This window comes from Plecotus auritus, assembly GCF_963455305.1.
Source record: "Plecotus auritus genome assembly, chromosome: 15".
In the NCBI taxonomy this organism is placed as follows: domain Eukaryota; kingdom Metazoa; phylum Chordata; class Mammalia; order Chiroptera; family Vespertilionidae; genus Plecotus; species Plecotus auritus.
In genome coordinates this window covers 17362711-17386365 of record NC_137781.1, presented here as the reverse complement: position 1 = coordinate 17386365, position 23655 = coordinate 17362711, and the positions used below count along the sequence as shown (strand labels likewise).

The 23655-nt window shown below is 44.1% G+C and overlaps 1 protein-coding gene across 1 annotated transcript; it reads left to right on the top strand.

The window, feature by feature from the left end:
* The first annotated feature begins 1397 nt into the window (after positions 1 to 1397).
* LOC308239164 (uncharacterized protein) lies at positions 1398 to 23473 on the top strand. Its single transcript, XM_080651793.1, has 3 exons — positions 1398 to 1681; positions 19371 to 19494; positions 20534 to 23473. Exons 1-3 carry the CDS (start codon positions 1679 to 1681, stop codon positions 22672 to 22674), a joined length of 2268 nt encoding a protein of 755 aa, XP_080507919.1. The 5' UTR covers positions 1398 to 1678; the 3' UTR covers positions 22675 to 23473.
* Positions 23474 to 23655: the final 182 nt, after the last annotated feature.

The following is a 23655-nucleotide window of genomic DNA, read 5'->3' as shown; positions in this document are numbered from 1 at the left end:
TGGCTGGCCAGCCAGAGTCAAATGCCTGCCCACCCGTGTGCACCTCAAAATTGCATGAGACCAAGATCCAGCCGGCCAACTCCCATTAAGCACCATAGGGCAGGGGTATGGCCTCAGGTCCCTCAGACCCAGCACTGGGGTGGGGGACTCGACATCAGGTCCCCTGGCCAGGCTTCACGTCATACGGCCCCAGTGCCAGGGTGGAGGGCGCAGCCTCAGGTCCCGCGTCAACACTCTCTGAGCGGGGGCGCAGCCTCAGGTCCCCCCACTTGGCCTCAGGTCCCCCTACACCGGTGTGAGGGCGTGAGGGCGCAGGGCAAGGGCGCGATGACCACTTGCGTAGTAGCTCTTCATTATATAGGATTGCTGACTGTATTACAGATGTTCCCAATTTCTGCCATCCTCCTCTACCCTTTTCTCCCTCTACCCTGCTTCCCCTGCTCCTAGTCTCTCACCACATTATTGTCTATGTCCTTGGCCTATGCATATATGTATATACTTTGTTTAAAATATTTTTGTTGATTTTAGAGTGCAATGGAGAGAAAGAGAGAAAAACACCAATGATGAGAGAGAATTGCTGATGAGTTGCCTCGTGCATGACTCCACCCCCACACTGGGAATTGAGCCTGCAAACCATGTATGTGCCCTGACTAGGAAAAGACCCAGTATCACATGCCCTCATCATTTGTGGAATATCATGAACAGCATAAATTGATGAACAGAAATAAATTCAGAGACATAGAAGCATTGAACAGACAGTCAAACTTCAGAGGGAAGTCCGGGAAGGGAGGGGTTAAGGGATCAACCAAAGGACTTATATGCATTCATATAAGCATAACCAGTGGACACAGACACTATGCGGGGTATGGGCATGTGCTGAGGCATGGGGGTGGCTGGTCAGAGCTCAATGGAGGAAAATGGAGTTATATGTAATACTATATGTAATGCTTTAAACAATAAATAATTTAAAAATAAGAATAAGAATAAAATAAAAGGAACCATGACCTCCTGGTTTTTAGGTTAAGGCTCAACCACTAAGCAACACCAGCTGGGCTCATTATTTTAAAATTTACAAAAATACATATATTTTTTATTGTTGATAGCATTATCGATGTCTCCCATGTCCCCCTCTGTATATATTCTTGGGTGGATCTCTTGCATTCCTCCCACCTCCTTCCCCTTGGAGATCTGTTCATCGGCTCCTGTTAGCCAGGCCTCTGGTCCCATCTAGTCCGCCCCAGGCCTCACTCTCTCTGCCACACACCTTCATTCCCATGGACTGGGAGGCTAGTACTGTCCTGGGCGGTGAGGAAACTACATTACCCAGAAGGAACTGCAATCATGTGGGCGGAGCTAAAGGGCATTTTGGTGTCTGCGCATCCGGTTAGGGCGGGACTTCCTGCTTCCTCCTCGCGGTGGACATTTTAACCTCTTAGGTCTGTTCACAGAGTCACAGGCTTCAGGGCGCTGGTCGGGAGCAGGAGGAGGCCTGGGGGGCAGCTGCCTGCGGTGCGGGGTGTGTCTGAGGCTCCTGGAGCCCCAACAGACCGAGATCGGGTCTCCGTGCCTCCCGGACTCCTCTCTGCTCACAGCGTTCCCGCAGCCTGACCCCACTTCACCCTCCAGCCTGGGGGACCCGCGCCTCTCAGGTCCTGCCGCCCAGGTCCCAGCGTTCAGAATGGTGAGTCCCTCGTGGGTGACACATGGGTGATGGGGGAAGAGGGTGGAAGGCTGCAGTGCCACCTTGTGAGGACGTGATGGTGACACTGAGCTGGGAGGATTCGGAAACCCGGGCCTGTTTGGGTCTAAAGGCAACAAAGATGAGGTGTGGTTTTGTGTGAGGAGTTTTACTTTCATTCTCAGGACAGTGGGTTGTGAAAGAAAGAGGGACATTCTCTGGGGTAATGGTCTAACTGTTCCTAACATTGCTCAGAGGAAGAACAGACTAGAAGACAGAGGACAGCAGCTGTGGACAGGAAGGGGAAGTCCTGTAAATGGTAAGGGAACTGGCAAGAGTGAGCACTGAGGACTGAGCCCTGAGATCATACAGGATCTGGAGGGCACCTGGCCTCGGGGCTGGGCAAGGTACTGAGCAGCCTGAGCCATAGAGCCTGGTGGCTGCCAGGCTCCCAACAGACCCTTTTTTTCCCACAAATTCCTGCAAATGCAGAATCGTTAGGTGTACGGGTTTGTGGAGCTTATTTCAGGGCCTCACACACTGGTGGCCTCTGAGATAGTGATGCGCTGGGACTGTCAGCCCCTCCTGTAGCCCTTGGACTTGGGGACTTTGAACAGACACTGAGCCCAGACTCCTAAGGCCACGACTAGGCCTTCATGGTGTACACCTTGTTCTTGGCCACCAGTGTGATGAGTGGCAGTTCTTCCAGGACATAGGTTCCAGAATGTGCCAAGGCTTGGAGTAAACAGTGAGCTGAATTAGTAACCTGCAGGTATGTTTTTTAAAATACATACATATTTTCATTGATTTTATATGTACAAATGAAGTGAGAGAGAGAGATGGAGAAACAGGGATGAGCAAGAAACAATGGTTGGTTGCCTCCTGCACAACCTCTACAGTGCATCCAGCTCACAACCCAAGCATGTGACTTTACCAGTGAAGGGGTCTATGCTCAACCAACTGAGACACATCAGCCAGGACTGCAGATCACTTACATACAGGGAATCATGGTCAGGTTGGTAATGGTAGTGGTAGCCCAGAAGGGACAGTGTGAGCCTGAGGACTGGCTTTCTTGCTGGGGCCACTGTTGGTTGGAGGTTGGTGTCACAACACAGCACAGGGACAGACGTTGTTATGTAGAGTGTGGGGGACAGATAATGGTTTTTCGGTGGCCGAGGCCGAAAACTAATTAAAACAAGGTGAGACTAGGGCTGGGACATATCAACTTTTCTAAACTCTCACCAGGATTTTGTTGTGACCCTGGGTGTGGCCTGGCTGTGGGGAGTTGCAGTCAGTCTTGTGGATTAGCTAAGAGGCTTGAGTGGTCATCTGTGAGACTCACAGGGCATGGTGCAGAGGGCCATCGGTGCTGGGGCTTCAGTGACGGTTAACTGAGAGATGTTGGCTGTGACTAGTGAAGGGACATCAAGGGCAGCATCACAGGAGGTGGCCTATGGATCTCTGAGATCTGATTGTTGTTGTTAATAGTTGAGGTTGAAGGAAAAAAACAGCCATGGAGAGAGGCCTACATAGCAGGACTCAAGGCTGCCTCTATGAGTGTGGACTGTCAGAGTCTGGGCAGTGCTCGATCCTGATTCCATTTGGCAACCATCCTCTGGACCACACATGCTGAGTAATAAGTAAAAGGCCAGGAGATGAGTATGGGGGCGGGGCTGTGGAAGTGCAGGTGTGAGAGAGGTGTGGTGGAAAGAGTGATGTGCACTTGGAGAGGGAATGTGAATTCATGGCCACAGCACCATGACATTGACATAAGAGTGAATGAAGGAAGAGTCTATTTATGGTGGTGCCTGGATGTAACAATAAGGTGAATTTTAGGGTAACTGCCTGTAAAGAGAGGGGTTTGGGTGCTACACTCTAGGTTAAGAGCTCAGATGCCATTTAACTAACCACCTGACTTTTGTTGTTGTGAGGAAACACTGGTTGATGGGAATGAGATACCATTCATCAGTGTTACCAGGCGTGTAAATCTCCACTGGCATGGGTAAGGAAGAAGGGTAAGAGAGAAATAGATGTTGGTGGTGGTGAACTATAATTTTGGAAAAGAAGGTGATTATGAAATAACTTATCCTCACCATGGCAAATCTGCATTACCTTTGAAGTGGTGCCTCTGGGAATGAAGCTGTGTGAGGGAAGTGTTGTTCAAAGAACTATGTGCAGCCAATTGTGAAAAGTGATGGCTTCAGCACCTTGGGAATGGGGTCAAGAGGGTGAAGTGAGATGCCATGTTTTTGGTGACTTAGAGGAACAACCCGAGGGTCTACAGGCTATTTCCTGAGAAGAACAGTATCAAATCACTCACACTCTCTTTATGGCCAACATCCCCCTCTAACCTATGTTTTTGACACCCACTCTATTGATAAGAGGCAGTGTGGCATACATGGGGGTCCAGAGCACAGGTAACTTCTATCTGCTCAACTTAATTTTCTAACAACAGAGGCATACCTAGGTTCTTATTTGGATCTGCTTTTTAAGGCTTTACTTAAGCATATGTATCACTGGCAAACAATGAAATGTACTTTACTGATGTGTACTCTTTGGTGAGTTTGAACATACGGATCACGCTCTGAAACGTTCACAGGTGAAATAAGCTTCTCTGTTACACATATCCATGGTGAGGCAAAAGTAGGCTTACAGTTGTGAGTATGCAAAACACAGTTTATTCTCTGTTCTTAAATAACTACGTTATATATTTTAAATGATATTTTTATTGATTTTTAGAGAGGAAGGGAGGAGGAGAGAAACATCAATCTTCCGGCTCCTGTAAGCCCACTACTGGGGATCCAGGAACGCATGTGCCCTGACCTGAAATTGAACCAGTGACATTTTAATGAATGGAATGACGCTCAATTAACTGAACCACACTGGATATGGTGGTGTTTATACTGGTATTATCATTTATTAATTATTTTCAATACCAACACCTCTAAATCTACTTTTGCCACACCCTGTATTTACCTCATGCCCTTTTATTTTAATATATTTTTATTGATTTCAGAAAGGAAGGGAGAGGGAGAGAGAGATAGAAACACCAACCATGAGAGAGAGTCATTGATTGGTTGCCTCCTGCATGCCCCCACCGGGGATCGAGCCCGCAACCCTGGCATGTGCCCTTGACTGGAATCGAACCTGGGACCTTTCAGCCCTCAGGCCAACGATCTATCCACTGAGCCAAACAACCTAGGGCCCTCCTCCCCTTTTATCCTCTTTCTGCTTCCCAAGCCCTCCATGCTGGCATTGATATAACTTCTTTGAAATAGATTAGTTCATATTTTTCATTATTTGTAGGCATTATAAGGTGTATAATCTTTAAGCAACACTGACATCCTTCATGCTACACAGTTATTTTGAGATTCACCAATGACATTTATGTAAATAGTTAATTGTTTGTTTCTAAGAAATATTGTATTATTTGGATTATCCACTTATCCTTTGATCTGTGTATGGTTTCGTTTATTTTCACGTTTGGGGGTTTTATAAATAAATCTGCTGGCATTATTGTGCTGTTTTTTTCTACAGATACAAGTTTTTTTGTTGTTGTTTTGATTTTTAATTTCTTTATTGATTAAGGTATTACATATTTGTCCTCATCCCCCCATTACCTTCCCAAACCCCACCCACTCATGCCCCCACCCACCCTGTTGTCTGAGACCACTGGTTAGGCTTATATGCATGCATACAAGTCCTTTGGTTGATCTCTCCCCCTTACCCCCACCCTCCCCTACCTTCCCACTGAGGTTTGACAGTCTGATCGATGCTTCCCTGTCTCCGGGTCTGTTTTTGTTCATCAGTTTCTGTTGTTCATTATTTCCCCTAGATGATGAGATCATGTGATATTTATCTTTCATTGCCTGGCTTATTTCACTTAGCAAAATGCTCTCCATTTCCATCCATGTTGTTGCAAATGGTAGGAATTCCTTCTTTTTTAGGGCAGCATAGTATTCCATTGTGTAAATGTACCACAGTTTTTTAATCCACTCATCTGCTGATGGGCACTTAGGCTGTTTCCAGATCTTAGCTATGGTGAACTGTGCTGCTATGAACATAGGGGTGCATATATCCTTTCTGATTGGTGTTTCTAGCTTCTTGGGATATATTCCTAGAAGTGGGATCACTGGGTTAAATGGGAGTTCCATTTTTAGTTTTTTAGGAAACTCCATACTATTCTCCACAGTGGCTGCACCAGTCTGCATTCCCACCAGCAGTGCACGAGGGTTCCTTTTTCTCTGCATCCTCGCCAGCACTTGTCATTTGTTGATGATAGCCATTCTGACAGGTGTGAGATGGTACCGCATTGTCGTTTTGATTTGCATCTCTCGGATAATTAGTGACTTTGAGCATGTTTTCATGGGTTTCTTGGCCTCCCTTCTGTATTTTTTCGAAAAGATTCTATTTAGGTCCGTTTCCCATTTTTTGATTGGGTTGTTTATCTTCCTTTTGTTAAGCTGTATGAGTTCCCTATAATTGTTGGAGATTAAACCCTTATCGGTGATATCATTGGCAAATATGTGGGCTTTCTTGTTTTGCTGATGGTTTCTTTTGCTGTGCAAAAGCTTTTTATTTTGATGTGGTCCCATTTGTTTATTTTCTCTTTAGCTTCCATTGCTCTAGGAGCGGTATCGGTGAAGAAATTGCTTCAGCAAATGTCTGAGATTTCTCTGCCTGTGGATTCCGGTAGTATTTTTATGATTTCCCGTCTTATGTTTAAGTCCTTTATCCATTTTGACTTTATTTTTGTGTATGGTGTAAGTTGGTGGTCTAGTTTCATTTTTTTTTTTGCATGTATCTGTCCAGTTTTCCCAACACCATTTATTGAAGAGACTCCCTTCACTCCATTGTATGTTCATGCCTCCTTTGTCGAATATTAATTGGGCACAGTGGTTTGGGTCGATTTCTGGGTTCTCTATTCTATTCAATTAGTCCATATGTCTGTTCTTGTGCCAGTCCCAGACTGTTTTGACAACAGTGGCTTTGTAATACAGCTTAAAAACTGGTATTGAGATCCCACCTACTTTGTTCTTCTTTCTCAGGATCGCTGCAGCTATTTGGGGTCTTTTTTTATTCCAGATGAATTTTTAGATAGTTCTTTCTTGGTCTGTGAAATATGCCGTTGGTATTTTAATGCGGATTGCATTGAACCTATAGATTGCTTTGGGTAGTACGGATATTTTGATGATGTTGATTCTACCAATCCATGAACAGGATATGTTCTTCGATCTCTTTATGTCTTCCTCTATCTCTTTTTTCAGTGTCCTGTAGTTTTTTGCATATAGGTCTTTTACCTCCTTAGTTAAGTTTATTCCTAGGTATCTTAATTTTTTTCGTGCAGTGGCAGATGGGATTGCTTTTTCAGTCTCTCTTTCTGTAAGTTCATTACTGGTGTATAGAAATGCCATAGATTTCTTGGCATTAATTTTGTATCCTGCTACATTGCCGAATTCATTTATTGAGTCTAATAATTTTTTGATGGAGGCTTTAGGGTTTTCTAAGTACAGTATCATGTCATCTGTGAATAAGGACAGTTTTACTTCTTCTTCTCTGATTTGGATGCCTTTTATTTCTTCTTCTTGTCTGATAACAATGGCTAGTATTTCCAGTAATGTGTTGAACAGGAGTGGTGAGAGTGGGCATCCCTGTCTTGTTCCTGTTGTTAGGGGAAATGGTTTTATTTTTTTGCCTATTGAGTGTGATGTTGGCTGTGGGTTTGTCCTATATGGCTTTTATGATGTTGAGGTATGATCCTTCTATCCCCACCTTCCTGAGAGTTTTTGTCAAAAATGGGTGTTGGATTTTGTCAAATGCATTTTCTGTGTCAATATATTTGACTATGTGATTTTTCTCCCTCTATTTGCTTATGTGATGTATCACGTTTATTGATTTGCAGGTATTGTACCATCCTTGCATCCCTGGGATAAAATCCTGCTTAGTCATGGTGTATGATCTTTCTGATGTACTGCTGGATCAGATTTGTTAGAATTTTGTTGAGGATTTAGGCATCTATGTTTATGAGGGATGTTGGCCTGTAATTCTCTTTCATTGTGTTGTCTTTATCTGGTTTTGGTATTAGGGTGATGCTGGCTTCATAGAATGAGCTTGGAAATGTTCCTTCCTCTTGAATTTTTGGAATAATCTGAAGGGGATAGATTTTAGTTCTTCCTTGAATGTTTGGTAAAACTCTCCTGTGAAGCCGTCTGGCCCCGGGCTCTTGTTTGCTGGAAGCTTTTTGATGACTGCTTCCATTTCTTCCATAGTTATCAGCCTATTGAGATTTTTAGATTCTTCCTGATTGAGTTTTGGAAGGTTGTATTTTTCTAGGAATATGTCCATTTCCTCCAGGTTGTCTAGTTTTTTGGAATAGAGTTGTTCATAGTATTTTTTAACAATCCTTTGTATTTCTGTGGAGTCTGTTGTTATTTTGACTCTATAATTTCTGATTTTGTTTATTTGGGTCCTATCTCTTTGCTTCCTGGTAAGCCTGGCTAGAGGTTCATCAATCTTGTTTATCCTTTCCAAGAACCAGCTCTTGGATTCATTGATATTTTGTATTTTTTTTTTTTTTTTGGTCTCTGTGTCATTTATTTCTGCTCTAATCTTTATTATCTTTTTCCTTCTGCTCACTCTGGGCTTTTCTTGTTGTTCTCTTTCTAATTCTTTGAGTTGTAGAGTTAGATGATTTATTACCATTTTTTTCTTTTTTTTTCTTTTTTTATGTAGGCCTGTAGAGCTATAAACTTCCCTCTCAGGACTGCTTTCGTTGTGTCCCATAGCATTTGCATTTTTGTGTTTTAATTGTCATTAGTCTCCAGGATGTTTTTAATTTCTTCTTTGATCTCATTGGTAGCCCAATCGATATTTAATAACATGTTATTCAGCTTCCAAGTGTTTGAGTATTTTGGATTGCTTTTATTGTAGTTTATTTCTTATATTATGCCATTGTGGTCTGAGAAGATGCTTGGTATGATTTCAATCTTCTTGAATTTGGGGAGACTTTGCTTGTGACCCAATATGTGGTCTATTTTTGAAAATGTTCCATGTGCACTTGAGAAGAATGTATATTCCGTGGCTGTGGGGTGAAATGTTCTGAAGCAGTCACTTAAGTCTATCTAATCAAGTGAGTCATTTAGGATTGCTGTATCTTTGTTGATTTTCTGTCCAGAGGATATCCAGTGAAGTCAGTGGTGTATTAAAGTTCCCTAATATGATTGTATTATTGTCGATCTCTCCCTTGATATCTTCCAGGAGATTTTTTATGTATTTGGGTGCTCCTAATTTGGGTGCATATATGTTTACCAGGGTTATATCCTCTTGTAGTATTGATCCCTTTAGTATTATGAAGTTGCCTTCCTTATCTCTTGTTATGGCCTTCACTTTGAGGTCTATTTTGTCTAATATAAGTATTGCTACCCCAGCTTTTTTTTTTTTTTTTTTTTTCATTTCCATTTGCCTGGAAGATATTTGTCCATCCCTTCATTTTCAGTCTGTGTGAGTCCCTTGTTTTGAGGTGGGTCTTCTGTAGACAGCATATATATGGGTCATTTTTTTATTCATTCAACCACTCGATGTCTTTTGATTAGAGTATTTAATCTATTTACGTTTAAAGTTATTATTGAAAAGTACTTGTTTGAAGCCATTTTTATTTTTTTGAGCCTGTGTTCCTTCTTACCTTTTTATTTCTTCTTTTTACAGCATTCCCTTTAGCATTTCCTGCATTGCTGGCTTGGTAGTGATAAACCGCTTAGCCTTTTTTTGTCTGCGAAGCTCCTGATTTCCCCTTCAATTTTTATTGATAGTCTTGCAGGATAGAGTATTATTGGATTTAGATGCTTGTTTTGCATCACTTTGTATATCTCCTTCCATTCCTTTCTAGCTTGATGTTTCTATTGAGAAATCATTTGATAATCTGATGGGGGATCCTTTATAAGTAACTCTCTGTCTCTCTCTTGCACCCTTTAAGATTCTCTCTTTGTCATTAACATTTGCCATTGTAATTATGGCGTGTCTTGGTGTGGGTCTTTTGGGGTTCATCTTGCTTGGGACTCTGTACTTGTGTAACTTTTTTCTTCTCCATATCAGGGAAGTTTTCTGTCATTATTTCTTCAAATAGATTTTCTAATCCTAGCTGCTCTTCATGTCCTTCTGGCAGCCCTATTATACGTATGTTATTTCGTTTTGCATTGTCCCAAAGCTCCCTTAGGCTCTCCTCCTGCTTTTTCATTTTTTTCTCTATTTGCTGTTCATATTGGGCTTGTTTTTGTACTTTATCTTCTAATTCACTAATTCAGTCTTCTGCTTCTTCCAGTCTACTGTTGAAGCCTTCCATGGTGTTTTTGATTGTAGCTATATCATTTTTCATTTCTTCCTGATTTTTGCATAGGTTGTTGATTTTCTCATCCATCCAGTGTATGAACTGTATGACCATTACTCTGCATTCTTTTTCTGTCGTGTTGCATGCTTCCGTTTCACTTATTTCCTTTCTTGGCGATTCCTCCTTTTCTTTCCTCTGGGGATTGTTTTGTTGTCTCCTCATTTTGACTATCACCAGAGTCGCGGGGGCCTGGGCCATGTGCAGTAGGAGTTTTGCACCCCCAAGTGTCACTGAAGAGCTCTGACACCATGACGTGCAGCTGCTATGGGATGGTGTGAGCCACGCTCGCCCCGCGTCAGTCACAGGCGCTTAGTGTGGCCTCGTGTGTGCACCTAGAATCTGGGGCCCGGCCTGTGTCACGTTGAAACAGAGAACCTGCTTAGGTGTGCCAACAATCAAAGTCCCATAATGCGTGTCAGGAGTCAGATGCTTCCTGTGTCCGCGCTGAGAATTGAGTATCAGAGTCTCTGTTGCTTGGTGCTACCTTGCACCGAAAATTAGGGTCCCTGTGTGCGCATGCGCTAAGAATTTGAGTCACTTGCTCTTAGTGTGAATGTACTGGGAATCAGGGATCCCAGGCGCATGCAGTGAGAAACAGAGTCTAGTCCCTGGTGCTCATTGCTGCCCCTTGCGTGGAGATTCAGGGTCCCCGATCTGCTTGGGAGACTGGGTTGCACAGTCGCACTGTGTTGGCAGGAGGTCCACTCTTGCCCTGCGGAAAACAGCCTCTGTGTGCGCTTGCCCTGAATCAAAGTCAGGTGGCACTGCTGCTCAGTGTGGGTGTGGGGTCTGGTTCCGCGGGTGTGCACTGCGGGAAACAATCTCCCCGTATCCATGCACTTAGGTTGAAATTCAGTGCTGCCCCCTTGTGTGTTCACGGGTTCTGGTCTTGGGGAACAAACTCCCCAAGTTCTGACGTCCAGGTTCAAATTCAGCGCAGCCTCCCTGCTTGGGTGCAGGGTCTGGTCTTGGGAAACAAACTTCCTGAGTTTGTGCCCCCAGGCTCAAATTCAACACTGTCTCCCCACATGGGTATGGGATTTGGTCGCAGAAAACAATCTCCCCAAGGTTGTGTACCTCGGCTCAAATTCAGCACATCCTGCCTGGGCGTGGAGCCTGGGTGAGGGAAACAAACTCTCTGGGTTTGCACGTCCAGGTTCAAATTCAGCACAGCCTTTCTGCCAGGGTGTAGGGCAGGCGTCCTCAAGCTATGGCCCGTGGGCCACATGCAGCCCGCCGAGGAGATTTATCCGGTTCGCCTGGTGCCGCTGCCTGTCCTGCTTAGCAGCCGACTTGTCCTGGGCCCGCAGTGCGCATAGGAATTTGTTGATAGTTTTTTTTTTTTAAACTATAGTCCGGCCCACCAACAGTCTGAGGGACAGTGAACTGGCCCCCTGTTTAAAAAGTTTGAGGACCCCTGGTGTAGGGTCTGGTCGTGGGAAACAATCTCCTCGGGTTTGCACCCCCAGGCTGAAATTCAGCACTGTCTCCCTGCATGGGTGCAGGATCTGGTCGCAGAAAATAATCTCCCCAAGGTCGCACACCTATGCTCAAATTCAGCACAGCCTCCCTGCCTGGGCGTGGAGCCTATTTGTGGGAAACAAATTCCCCTAGTTTGCACATCCAGGTTCAAATTCAGCGCTGTCTCCATGCCCTGTGTGGGCGTGGGATCTTGTCGCAGAAAACAGTCTCCCCAAGGATGCATGCCTAAGATCAAATTCAGCACAGTCTCCCTGCCTAGGCGTGGAGCCTAGTTGCAGGAGACAAATACCTTGATTTAAAGCATCCAGGCTCAGATTCAGCGCTGTGTCCCTACCCTGCATGGGTGCGGGATCTGATTGCAGAAAACAGTCTCCCCAAGGATGCGCACTTAGGGTCAAATTCAGCAGTCTCCCTGCCTTGGCACAGAGCCTGCTCATGGGAAACAAACTTCCCCTAGTTCACAAGTCCAGGCTCAGATTCAGCGCTGTCTCCCTGCCCTGCGTGGGCGTGGAATCTGGTCTCTGCAAACAGTCTCCTCAAAGATGTCACTTAGGGTCAAATTCAACAGTCTCCCTGCCTTGGTGCGGAGCCTGCTCGCAGGAAACAAACTTTCTGTGTCCGACACCAAGACTTAAAGTCAGGTAGAGCTGCCACTGCTGTGTGTTTTCAGAAAGCCCTGTTGTTAGTCCTGGGTCTGGCAGTTCCGATCCGGTCCCACTGAGATGGTGGGGGAGGGGGACTGGATTTGTGACTCACAGAAATCTGCAGCTGGGGTGCCTGGAGTCTTGGTGTCTGCACCTGTGGTCGCAGGTCTTCTACCAGAACAGCTGTATGGTACCGGTTTGCTACTGAGACCAGACTGGGTGGTGGCGAGGCTAGGATCCTAGTCTCAAGCAGTTCTGGTTTTCAAGATGGCATGGTTTCTGTGCCGCCGGTGTTCTTCCCGCCAGATACTGTTTTGTTTTTTTGTGTTTTGTTTTAAATATATTTTATTGATATTTTACAGAGAGGAAGGGAGAGGGACAGAGAGTTAGAAACATCGATGAGAGAGAAACATCGATCAGCTGCCTCCTGCACAACCCCCACTGGGGATTTGCCCGCAACCAAGGTACATGCCCTTGACCGGAATCGAACCTGGGACCTTTCAGTCCTCAGGCCGACGCTCTATCCACTGAGCCAAACCGGTTTCGGCCCGCCAGATACTGTTTTACAAATTGATTCTATTAGCTTCTTAAGTAAAAGAAGACAGGCATCAACTGAGTTCAAATGAAGAAGACAACTGTTTTAGAGGATGGCTCTATATTTAACTCTATGTTCTTCAAAATTTAATACCTTAATTATTTTTTTTCTTTTTTAATCTTCATCCAAGGATATGTTTATTGATTTTTGAGAAAGAGGAAGAGAGAAAGAGAAAGGAAACAACGGTGTGAGAGGAACATGGATCACTTGCTTCCTGTACATGCTCTAACTAGGGATCAAATCCACAATCTTTTTGGGGGGTTAGGGTGTTATGAGATGATGCTCCAAACAACTGAGCCACGTGGCCAGGAAACACTATAATTCTTAATGTTTCCTTCAAACCGTGTATTAGTAGGACTCAGCATTTGAGAGAGTGTTTCTGTTGCATGTGTGAGTATTGGTTGTATGTGTAAATTTGCTGCTACTTTGTGTGTGCCTGATTGTATCTGTGTGTGTTTTTATTCTCTTTGTGTCACTCTTCTGTCTCCATGTATGTCTCTTCTTGTGTGTGCCGGTGTGTGTCCACTGTGTGTGTTGGTGTGCCTTGTGACATTGTCTTGGTGTCCCCATGTGTTCTTATCTGTGTGTTTGTGTGTGTTCCCCTCAAAGTGATGTCCGAGTCTGTAGTCTGGGTCTGTGTGAGCCTGGGCACAAGCTCTGTTCCTGAGAACCCATCTTTGCCTGGGGGTGTTCTGTGCCTGTGCGTTTCTCTGCTTGTGGTTTCTGTATGTTCCCTGTGAGATTGTGTATGTGTGCACCCCAACAACAGGCAAATGCATAGGCAATCTCCAGAGGGTTGATTTAGAGGATAGTATGTTCATCTTCCTTGCTTCCCAAGCTGAGCCCCTTTTTTACCTGCTCTTCCAAGCCTCTGTTTTACCCCTTTTGGTCCCATGTCACCTTATGGGTGGATGTAATGAAGGGTCATAGAACCCCAGTCTGAGCAAAGGTGGGGAATTGGGGGAGACTCTGATGGCAGAAAGAAGGTATAGAATATGGAGGTGCTGTTTTGGAAGTACTCTAAGCCTTCGGGGAGGATCGGGGAGAACTTGGATCCTTGAAAGGAATCAGTGGATGTGTGTATATGGGGGGAAGAATTCTAGGTTCCTGATTCCCCCGTAGGAATGAATAACTGGAGAGGGCTAGGAGAGTTTAGTGGTCTTCCTGGTCCCTGATGAGCAGGTCAATTTCTTGCCCATGTGTAAGCTAGGCTGATACTTCATAGGGAATGTGCCTGGGGCTGCTCAGAGCATCAGTTTTTGACATCTGGGCTCTCATAATTTACTAGGTGAGCTTGGACACCCAGGAACATTGGGATGAGGAGGGAAAATTAGGCCTAGTGCTCTCTCCAATGAGGATGGAGAGAACTATGGAGCGGCCACATTTAGCACAAGTTCAGGCACAGAATGAATGGATACCTAGTAGCAACATTGGTGTTAATGTCAGCATTTTGACAATTAGCCCCACCTGAAGGAGCACTCACCTGGCCAATGCAAAAGATAGAGACTTGGAGGTAGAGTAGTGATTGATGCTGATTTCAAAGAACATGGATGCTGGAATGCTTCAAGTCCTGTATCCTTCCCAATCACATTCTTAACATGTGGGTCTTCACTTCAGCAATAATGGGGGAAGTGAGACAGCCACGAATTTATCAAAGGTCACGCTCAGAAATGGGTTCTGAGTTTGCTGCCAATGATATCTAACCAGTCTCCTTTTGTTGAAGTTCACTCCTTTGAATCTTGACCGTGATGGTTTTGGGCAGCTCTGGGACAAAGTCCACGTGGATGAAGAAAGAGAGAACCATACTGGCTTTTCCCACTGTCATTGCCTACCAAAACCCACCCATCTCCTTTGCCTCTGCACAGCCCCAAAAGAGGTGGTCACGTGTGATCACAGAAATGAGGCCCATCAAGAAGGTCAAGTTCTCATCCTGACCCCCTGAATTGTGCTTTGATCAATGAAATATGCTGGGAGTGAAGCTGTCACTTCTAACAGAAAAATCTGGAAGCACTGAGAGTGGCCACTGTCGCTGTCCATCTCTGAGTATGAAGGAGGTATCTACATGGTGGGTTCCTTTTGTACCAGTCCCAGGAGAACCAGGGAGGACATGTAGCATAACCAAGAAAGGTACCTTCTTTAGTTTGTTATCCACAATAATATCTAGCCCATCCTAATGGTTATACATTACCAACTCTACTCTCTAGGATGCAGTAGAGCCTAACATAGGAGCCAGAGCTCTGTTGTTAGAGACACACGGGTTTGACTTCTAGTCCTGCCTTTTATTAAACTTCACAAGCAGTCGATTTACCTTGAAATAGTAATGCATGTGAAGCATTGAATCCCGGGCCTTGCACATGTAGTAAACATTCAGTAACTCTTAACCCCATAGCTTCACAATGTGTACTGACTACAAACATGTAGACAATGTAGGAAATGTCAACTTGTTCATCTATGTATGTTTTCAAATTTTGTTTTTAAACAAATAGGATTATGTATATTTTATCTTAATAATGTGATATTTTTTGTTAAAACTAAAAAATGTGAAAACTGGAGTGGGTCTCTGGTTGAGCGTAGTCCCATGAACAGAAAGGGTACCAGTTTGATTTCTGGTGAGGCACAAGCCAGGCTTTCTTGGTGGATTCCCAGTCGGTGGGAGGGGCCATCAGGAGGCACAAGTCAGTGTTTCTCTCTTTACCTTTCCCTTCTACTCTCTATACTAAAAATCAAATAAAAAGGATAAAAACAATACATCCATTCAGATTTGTGGTCTTCAGGAATAATTGAAATAATGTTTTCCACCCCAGTGAGCATTCTGAAATGCTCATAGAATCTGAAATAATATCTCCAAATAAGAGATCAGTTGCACTTCCCAGAAGCCTGGAACCAGCCACCAAATCCGAAAATTACCAGTTCCCAGTGCCCCTGGGGCGCTCCAATACCAATGTTTGCAATGATCAGTCAGTGACTGGGATCCTAATGCCACCTGCTGGGCCAAAAAAACGTAAGTTACCCAAAGGGCAAGGCGCCCAATGATGGCTGTGTTTAGCCAATGAAAGCCCAGGACAGGTGTATTTACCTGCGGTGATTGGCTGGGTATTACTTTCAGCTTCTTTCTCAAGGTGGGCATTTTGAGCTCTTTGTTGTGTTAACATATTCATAGGCTCCAGTGCTGGATCACAAGAGGATGAGGCATCAGAGGCAGAGCCCCCCTTGTGCAGTGGTTTGTCTGAAGCTTGTTGAGCAGCAACAGCCAGTATTGAGGCCTATGTGCCTCCCTGACTCTGTTTTGCTTGCAGAGTTCTATTCCTCCTCATTCCATTTACCCTGCATCCTTGGGTGCCTGTCAGGTCCTGAAGCCCAGGTCACAAGATCCAGAACAGTGATGTGGGTGATAGATGGTGTGAGGGATGAGAGAGGGTGACAGGCTGCAATGCCACCTTGTAAGGTTTCGGTTGGTGCGGCTGAGCTGAAAGAATTCAGGAATCCTGGGCTTGTTTTGTATCCAAAGGCAAAAAAGCAAACAAGGCGAAATATTGCGTGAGAAGTTTCAGTTTCATTCTCAGGAACCTAGGGCCATCGATGGTGGAGAATAAATGAGGGACGTTATCTGAAGTAGGGTTCTTAACTTCCCAACTGCTCAGAGGAAGAAGAACCTAGAAGGGAGAGGATACCAGCAGGGGGCAGGAATGAGAAATCCTTTGAAAGATAGCAAACTAGGCAAGAGTGTGCCTTTAGGACTGAGGCCCTGATGTAATGTGGTCATCTCCAGGTCATCTGGCCCTGGGCCTAGGGAAAGGTACTGAGTGGCCAGAGCCCATGGATCCTGGCAGTGTCTGCAAGGCTCTCAACAGACCTTTGCTTTCCACAAATTCCTGCAAATGCAACATCGCTTAGGGGTACTGGTTTGTGGAGCTTATTTCAGGGCCTCACACTCTTGTGGCCTCTGAGATAGTGGAGTCCTGGGACTCTCCTGCCACTCTTCCAGCCTTTGGGCCTGGGAAGCTCGAACAAACACTAAGCCCAGATCCTAAGTTCAGGTCTAGAGTTGTATGAAGTACTCCCTCATTTTGTCAATTAGAGGAATGAGATGTGGGAGGTCCTCCCAGGATGTGTAAACACATGGAGTAAAGACAAAACCTGTTCTGAGAATTGTAGGCATCCTCTTTTTAAAAATAGGGAGGTAGCCCTACCGGGTTGGCTCAGTGGATAGAGCGTTGGCCTGTGGACTGAAGGGTCCCAGGTTCGATTCCGGTCAAGGGCATATACCTTGGTTGCGGGCACATCCCCAGTAGGGACTGTGCAGGAGGCAGTTGATCGATGTTGCTCTCATCGATGTTTCTAACTCTCTATCCCTCTCCCTTCCTTTCGGTAAAAAATCAATAAAATATAAAAAAAAAGTCTTCAAAAATAAAATAAAATAAATAAAAAGAGGGACGTATTAAAAATGGGAGAAAATCAGATCTAGAGGAGCTTTGTGACAATTTTAGAGTCTGTTCTGCAGGTGATGGGAGTATGGCAGATTTCCAGAAGTGGTGACACGTGATCAGAACCAGATCTCATTAGACTCTTGGTGGCTGCAGCATGATGAACAATATGCCTGTGAGGGAGGAGGCAGAAAGACTAGGAAGGAAGCAGCTGTGATAGATTGGTTGAGGATGATGGTAACTGGCTCACGATGGTGGCTGTGGAGATGGAAGTAGCAGTTGCATTCTAGATCGGTGATTTAGGTGTGGCCACCTGGATTTTCTAATGTTGGGGTTGAGAGAGACAGAGAAGTAATAGTATCAATTGAAATTAAGGCTTGGATTTAGCACCCGAATGTATGGAAACACCATCAACTTAGACGGAGAAATTCATAGTAGGAAGTGTTATGTTCATAGGAGATACAAAAACTTTTATTTTCTGGCCTGTTAGGGTATTTCAGAGAGCAGTTCAAGAGCGTCTAGAATTCTGATGAGAGTTCAATAGGAAGACTTCCTTAAATGTAGTGGAAAATGTATAGACCACATAGGAGTTGTAGATCACCTTTGTTTGTGTGTGTGTGTGTGTGTGTGTGTGTGTGTGTGTGTTTAGAATTGGATGCCAAAGAGTATTTCAAACAAGACGAGACTGTGGTTGGTGCTTATTTTCTTCTCTAAACACTTACCAGGTTTTGTTTTTCTTTGTTTTTTGTTTTTTGTTTTTTGTTTTTTTATTACCATCGCTGTGGCTGGGTTGTTGCAGTCAGTTTAGCGGAATTGCTTAGGGGCATGAGTGGTCATCTCTGAGTTCACTGGGCATGGGGTAGAGGCCACAAGTGATGGGATTTAGTGACGAAAGGCTGAGACTGGTGAAGAGACATCAAGTGCAGCACCAGTGGTGGTGGGCTCTGAATATCTGAGATCCGATGTGGTTCACATTAGGTGAGGTGGGAGGGAAAAAAACAATCAGGGATGGAAACCTTCAGAGCAGGACACAACACTTCCTCTCTGGTTGTGAACTATGAGATTATGGGTAGTACATCACCCAGTTTAAATTTTCTAGGCATTCTCTGGGTCATACCTGCTCAATAGTGAGTATGAGGCCAATGAGTTGAGTATGGGTGCTTAGGATATGGGAGTGCAGGTGTGGGACAGGTGTGGTAGGAAAAAATGTCATGCACTTGGAGAGGGTATGTAAATTTATGGCTGCAGGGCCCTGACATTAACATAATAATGAAAGAAGGGTGAGTCCATTTCTGGTGGGGACTGGATGGTATGACATGGGGAATTTTAGGGTAATTCCTGAAAAGAGAAGTTGTTGTAGTTCTGCATGCCAGATGAAGAGCTTACTATACACACACACACACGCACACACACACACACACACACACACATTCAACTGCCATTTTTTGTTGAGGGCTGCCCCAGTGATCAATAGGAATGAGATAGCATACATCAGTGTCACCTGTGCTTGAAAACCTCCACTGACATGAGCAAGGGAGACGATAAGAGGGAAATACATTATAGAGGTGATAAATTAGAATTTTGAAAGAAGAAGCTAACTAGGTAACAACCTGTCCTTGTCACAGCATTTTCGTATTGCCAGTGAGGTTGTTCCTCTTGGAATGAAGCTGCATGGGAGGAGTGTGGTTCAAAGAATTATGTGATGAAACATGATGTACTGAAATGTAATGGCCTCAACAATCTGCGTTTGGAGTCAGAATGGTGAAGTGTGATGCCATGTTTTTTGGAGTCTTGGAGGGAAAATTCAGAGAAAACAAGCATATTACCTGACAAGACTAGTGCCAAATCACTCACACTCCCTTTATGTCCAACAGCTCTCATAACCCTAAGGTCCTGACACCCACTGTTATTGAGAAGGGGCAGTGTGACTCACATTGAGCCCCAGAGCACAGGTATCTTCTATTTGCTCAACTCCCTTTATTGTTGTGGAAGACACAGCATCAGTAGGAATATAAGGATAGATTGGATTTTATGGGACCGAGGCCTGGTATCTTCTCTGATGTGGGGAGTAGAGGGAGCAGATGGATGTGGTGAGTTAACAACATGACAGAATTGGAATATTAGAAGAGATCTGATCATGGCTGTACTGTCCCCATTTTGACAGGATATGCACTTTGAGGACGTGGTCATTGCCTTTTCTCAGGAGGAGTGGGTGCTCCTTGATGAGGCTCAGAGACGTCTGTACTGCGATGTGATGCTGGAAGTGTTTGCACTTGTTGCATCTGTAGGTAAGAACTTCACATCTCAGTGTCCTGAGGTGATGTTCTCTCTTACTTTATTCTCCAGGCATAGCACTCTCTGTCTCACAGCCGGACCATAGGTTCTGCAAATATTCCTAACTGTCTTTTCAAATGTACTATGGCTGCCAGTGCTGAGCACTGTGGAAAGCCCTGAGCAATAGACTCCACAAACTTCTCTTACAGCGTTTGTCTCAGCAAGTGCAGGAAGTTTCTGGGAGTAAGGGGTCTTACAGACAGCTTAATTGATCCCACCTGCTGTTTCTTCCTGGGAGGGTGACTATATTCAGATCCATGGCTTCCATTTCTACCCCTTTCCTATAGCTAAATTCCTGGGTGACTATCTGTGCCAGGTTATGGTCTTTACTTGCATGAACCATGTACTGTTCCTGTAAGACCCTCTTTCAAAGCAGGAACCAGCTCTTTTCCATCAGTGTTCAGATGGAGGTACCACTCGCTACACCACATTTCTACCTTATCTTTTACCTACTTTCCTCCTTCTGACATGTCATTTCACCTGTGACTTCCTGGCTTTCGGCTATGTTTACCTTTATGGCATTTTTACGTCATCTGCTCCTCTGCATTGCTGCCTCTGCTGTATTCTTTAACACTGACTTACACATGTGTTATGAAGTGCACTTACATGCTTAAGAAGGTTTCAAACACCAGCTACTCGTTTATGGAATTTTTTTTCAAATAAGAGATAAGGAAAATTCTGCAGTTTTTCTATGTCACCTGCAGACAAGCCCTGCTGAACACTGTTAAGCTAAGGAAGGGCTGGAAGTCTTACCTCTCTTCCATGTGGTGCTTCCCATCTTTGTGTCATATTCCTGGTGTGGTCTTCCTTCCTTTCGGATCTGCAGAGGCCCAGAACTTCACAGAAGCCTCTTATTAATGCTTCCATCACATCTCTTCTTTTCTGAAAATTGCATGGAGCCCAGGTGTCATTACTGGCAACACACTTTTGTAATGGAAATTCCTCCTGTCCCCACAGTCCTCAATCATTTCCTCACCTTTTTTCTGTTTTCAGGTGGTTGGCATAAAAAGGATGAGGAGGAGGCCTGTTCTGATCAGAGTGTATCTGTACAAGGAGAGTCACATGTCAGGGCTTTTAACACAGCTCCAGCAATCCAGAAGTCACATTTCTGTAAGCGGTGTTTCACAGTGTTAAAAGATATTTTGTACCTGACTGAGTTACAAGCAGAATACAAATGCTTCTTCAGTGACTCATGTGTGAGAGACTTCTGTTTCAGTGCAAACCCTTACCAGCAACAGAAGGATGTCAGTGAAGAGACCTCCTGGAGAGAAACTATGGACAGACCCTCATTTGTTACCAGGTGTAGCTTCTATTTATCAGAGGTACCTTCAAACAACAGGGAGGTTAGGGAAGATGTCCAAGCTCCCTCAGAGCTTCTCCAGGCACCGGCCTCTCAGAACACTGAGGAGCCACACAGGGGCTGTGAGGTTTCACAGGAATATCTCAGTGGGAAAAGTCATCACCAATGGGCTGAATGTGAAAAAGCTGCCAGCAAGAAACAGAAAGTTGTTGAATGTCATGGTGTCTGTTCTGGAGAACTGATTTATGATTGTGACAAATGTAGGAATGTTTTCAGAAGCATCTTTAACCTCATTCAACATAAGAGAGTTCAAAGTGGAGAAAAACCATATGAGTGTACAGATTGTGGGAAGTCCTTCTGTCAGAGTTCTAAACTCATTCAACATCATAGAATCCTCACTGCGGAAAAGCCTTATAAGTGTAGTGAATGTGGGAAGTCCTTCAGATATAAGTCTTCTTTGGATAAACACCAGCGAGTTCACACTGGAGAAAAGCCATATGAGTGTACAGATTGTGGGAAGTCCTTCAGATTTAAGTCTAATGTCAAGAAACACCAACGAGTTCACACTGGAGAAAAGCCATATGAGTGTACAGATTGTGGGAAGTCCTTTAGTGAGAGGTATAAACTCATTCAACATAAGAGAATTCACACTGGAGAAATGCCTTATAAATGTAGTGAATGTGGAAAGTCCTTCAGATATAAGTCTTCTTTGGATAAACACCAGCGAGTTCACACTGGAGAAAAGCCATATGAATGTACAGATTGTGGGAAGTCCTTCAGACATAAGTCTAATGTCAAGAAACACCAACGAGTTCACACTGGAGAAAAGCCATATGAGTGTACAGGTAGTCAGAAGTACTTCAGTAACAGTTCTAAACTCATGCAACATCAGAGAATTCACACTGGAGAAAAGCCATTTGAGTGTACAGTTTGTGGAAAGTTTTTCCGTGCGATTTCTACCCTCATTAAACATCAGAGAATTCACACTGGAGAAAAGCCTTATAAGTGTAGTAATTGTGAGAAGTCCTTCAGCAGTAAGTCTGATGTCAATAGACACCAGCGAGTTCACACTGGAGAAAAGCCATATGAGTATACAGATTGTGGGAAGTCCTTCCGTGAGAGTTCTAAACTCATTCAACATCAGAGTATTCACACTGGAGAAAAGCCTTATAAGTGTAGTGAATGTGGGAAGGCCTTCAGACGTAAGTCTGATGTCAATAGACACCAGCAAGTTCACGCTCGAGAAAAGCCATTTGAGTGTACAGATTGTGGGAAGTCCTTCAGATATAAGTCTAATATCAAGAAACACCAACGAGTTCACACTGGAGAAAAGCCATTTGAGTGTACAGATTGTGGGAAGTCTTTTAGTTATAGTTGTTTAGTCATTCAACATCAGAGAATTCACACTGTGGAAAAGCCTTATAAATGTAGTGAATGTGGGAAGTCCTTCAGATGTAAGTCTAATGTCAATAAACACCAACGAGTTCACACTGGAGAAAAGCCATATGAGTGTACAGATTGTGGGAAGTCCTTCAGTGAGAGGTATAAACTCATTCAGCATCAGAGAATTCACACTGCTGAAAAGCCTTATAAATGTAGTGAATGTGGGAAGTCCTTCAGATGTAAGTCTAATGTCAAGAAACACCAACGAGTTCACACTGGAGAAAAGCCATGTGAGTGTACAGATTGTGGCAAGTCCTTCAGTCAGAGTTCTAAACTCATTCGACATCAGAGAATTCACACTGCGGAAAAGCCTTATAAGTGTAGTGAATGTGAGAAGTCCTTCAGATATAAGTATTATTTCAACAGACACCAGCGAGTTCACACTGGATAAAAGCCATATGAATATACAGTTGGGAAGACCTTGAGTGAGAATTCTAAACTCATTCAACATCAGAGAATTCACACTGGAGAAAAGCTTTATAAGTGTAGTAAATGTGGGAAGTCCTTCCGAAGTAACTCTAATGTTAATAAATATCAGTAAGTTCACACTGGTTAAAAGCCTTGAGTGTACAGATTGTGGACATCTTTTACCAAAAATTGTAGCCTCATAAGACACCGGAGATGTCACAGTGGAGATAGGCCTTAAATGTGTAGGTAATGTTTCCTTTTTCTTACCCAGAATAACAACACTGAAGGAGAATCTGTGATGCACTTTTATCTCAATATGATCCCTTTTTATCAGGAAATATACTCTGCTAGATTCCTCAAGTTTCTGGTACAAGTGAGGCTTTAAGGAGCTGCCTACAATTGCTATCCTGCCCAGGTCTACTATGTGATTGATGTCACTGTGAAGGTTTATGGCTGCAGTGATTTCTCCTCTACCACCTGGCTCACATGTACAGTGTGAATCAGTTACAAACCTGCATGCTCTTTTGTGCTTGAATAAATTCTCAATACTCTGAACACACCCTAGGAAATTTGGCACAGTGGATAAAGTGTTGGTCTGCAGACAGAAGGGTCCTGGTTTTGATTCCAGACAAGGGCACATGCTGGGATTGTAGGCTTGATCCCCAGTGGGGTGCATGCAGGAGGCAGCTGATCAATGATTGCCTCTCATGAAATTCTTTTTTATAAAGGAACAACTGGCGAAATTTAAATAAAGTTACAGATTTGTAAATAAGTAAATACATAAATACTCTGAACTCTTGGCAGTGTCTTCATTCCTTCCTCTCTGACTAGGGAATGGGCCTGACTCAGGGTTTGTCCAGATTACCCATCAACAGCAAAGAAGTAGTCCCTCTTAAGGTGGTTCTCACATTATGCTGTGATGATTGGCTTATGTTCTAGTTCACCAATCTGAACTCCACTGGCT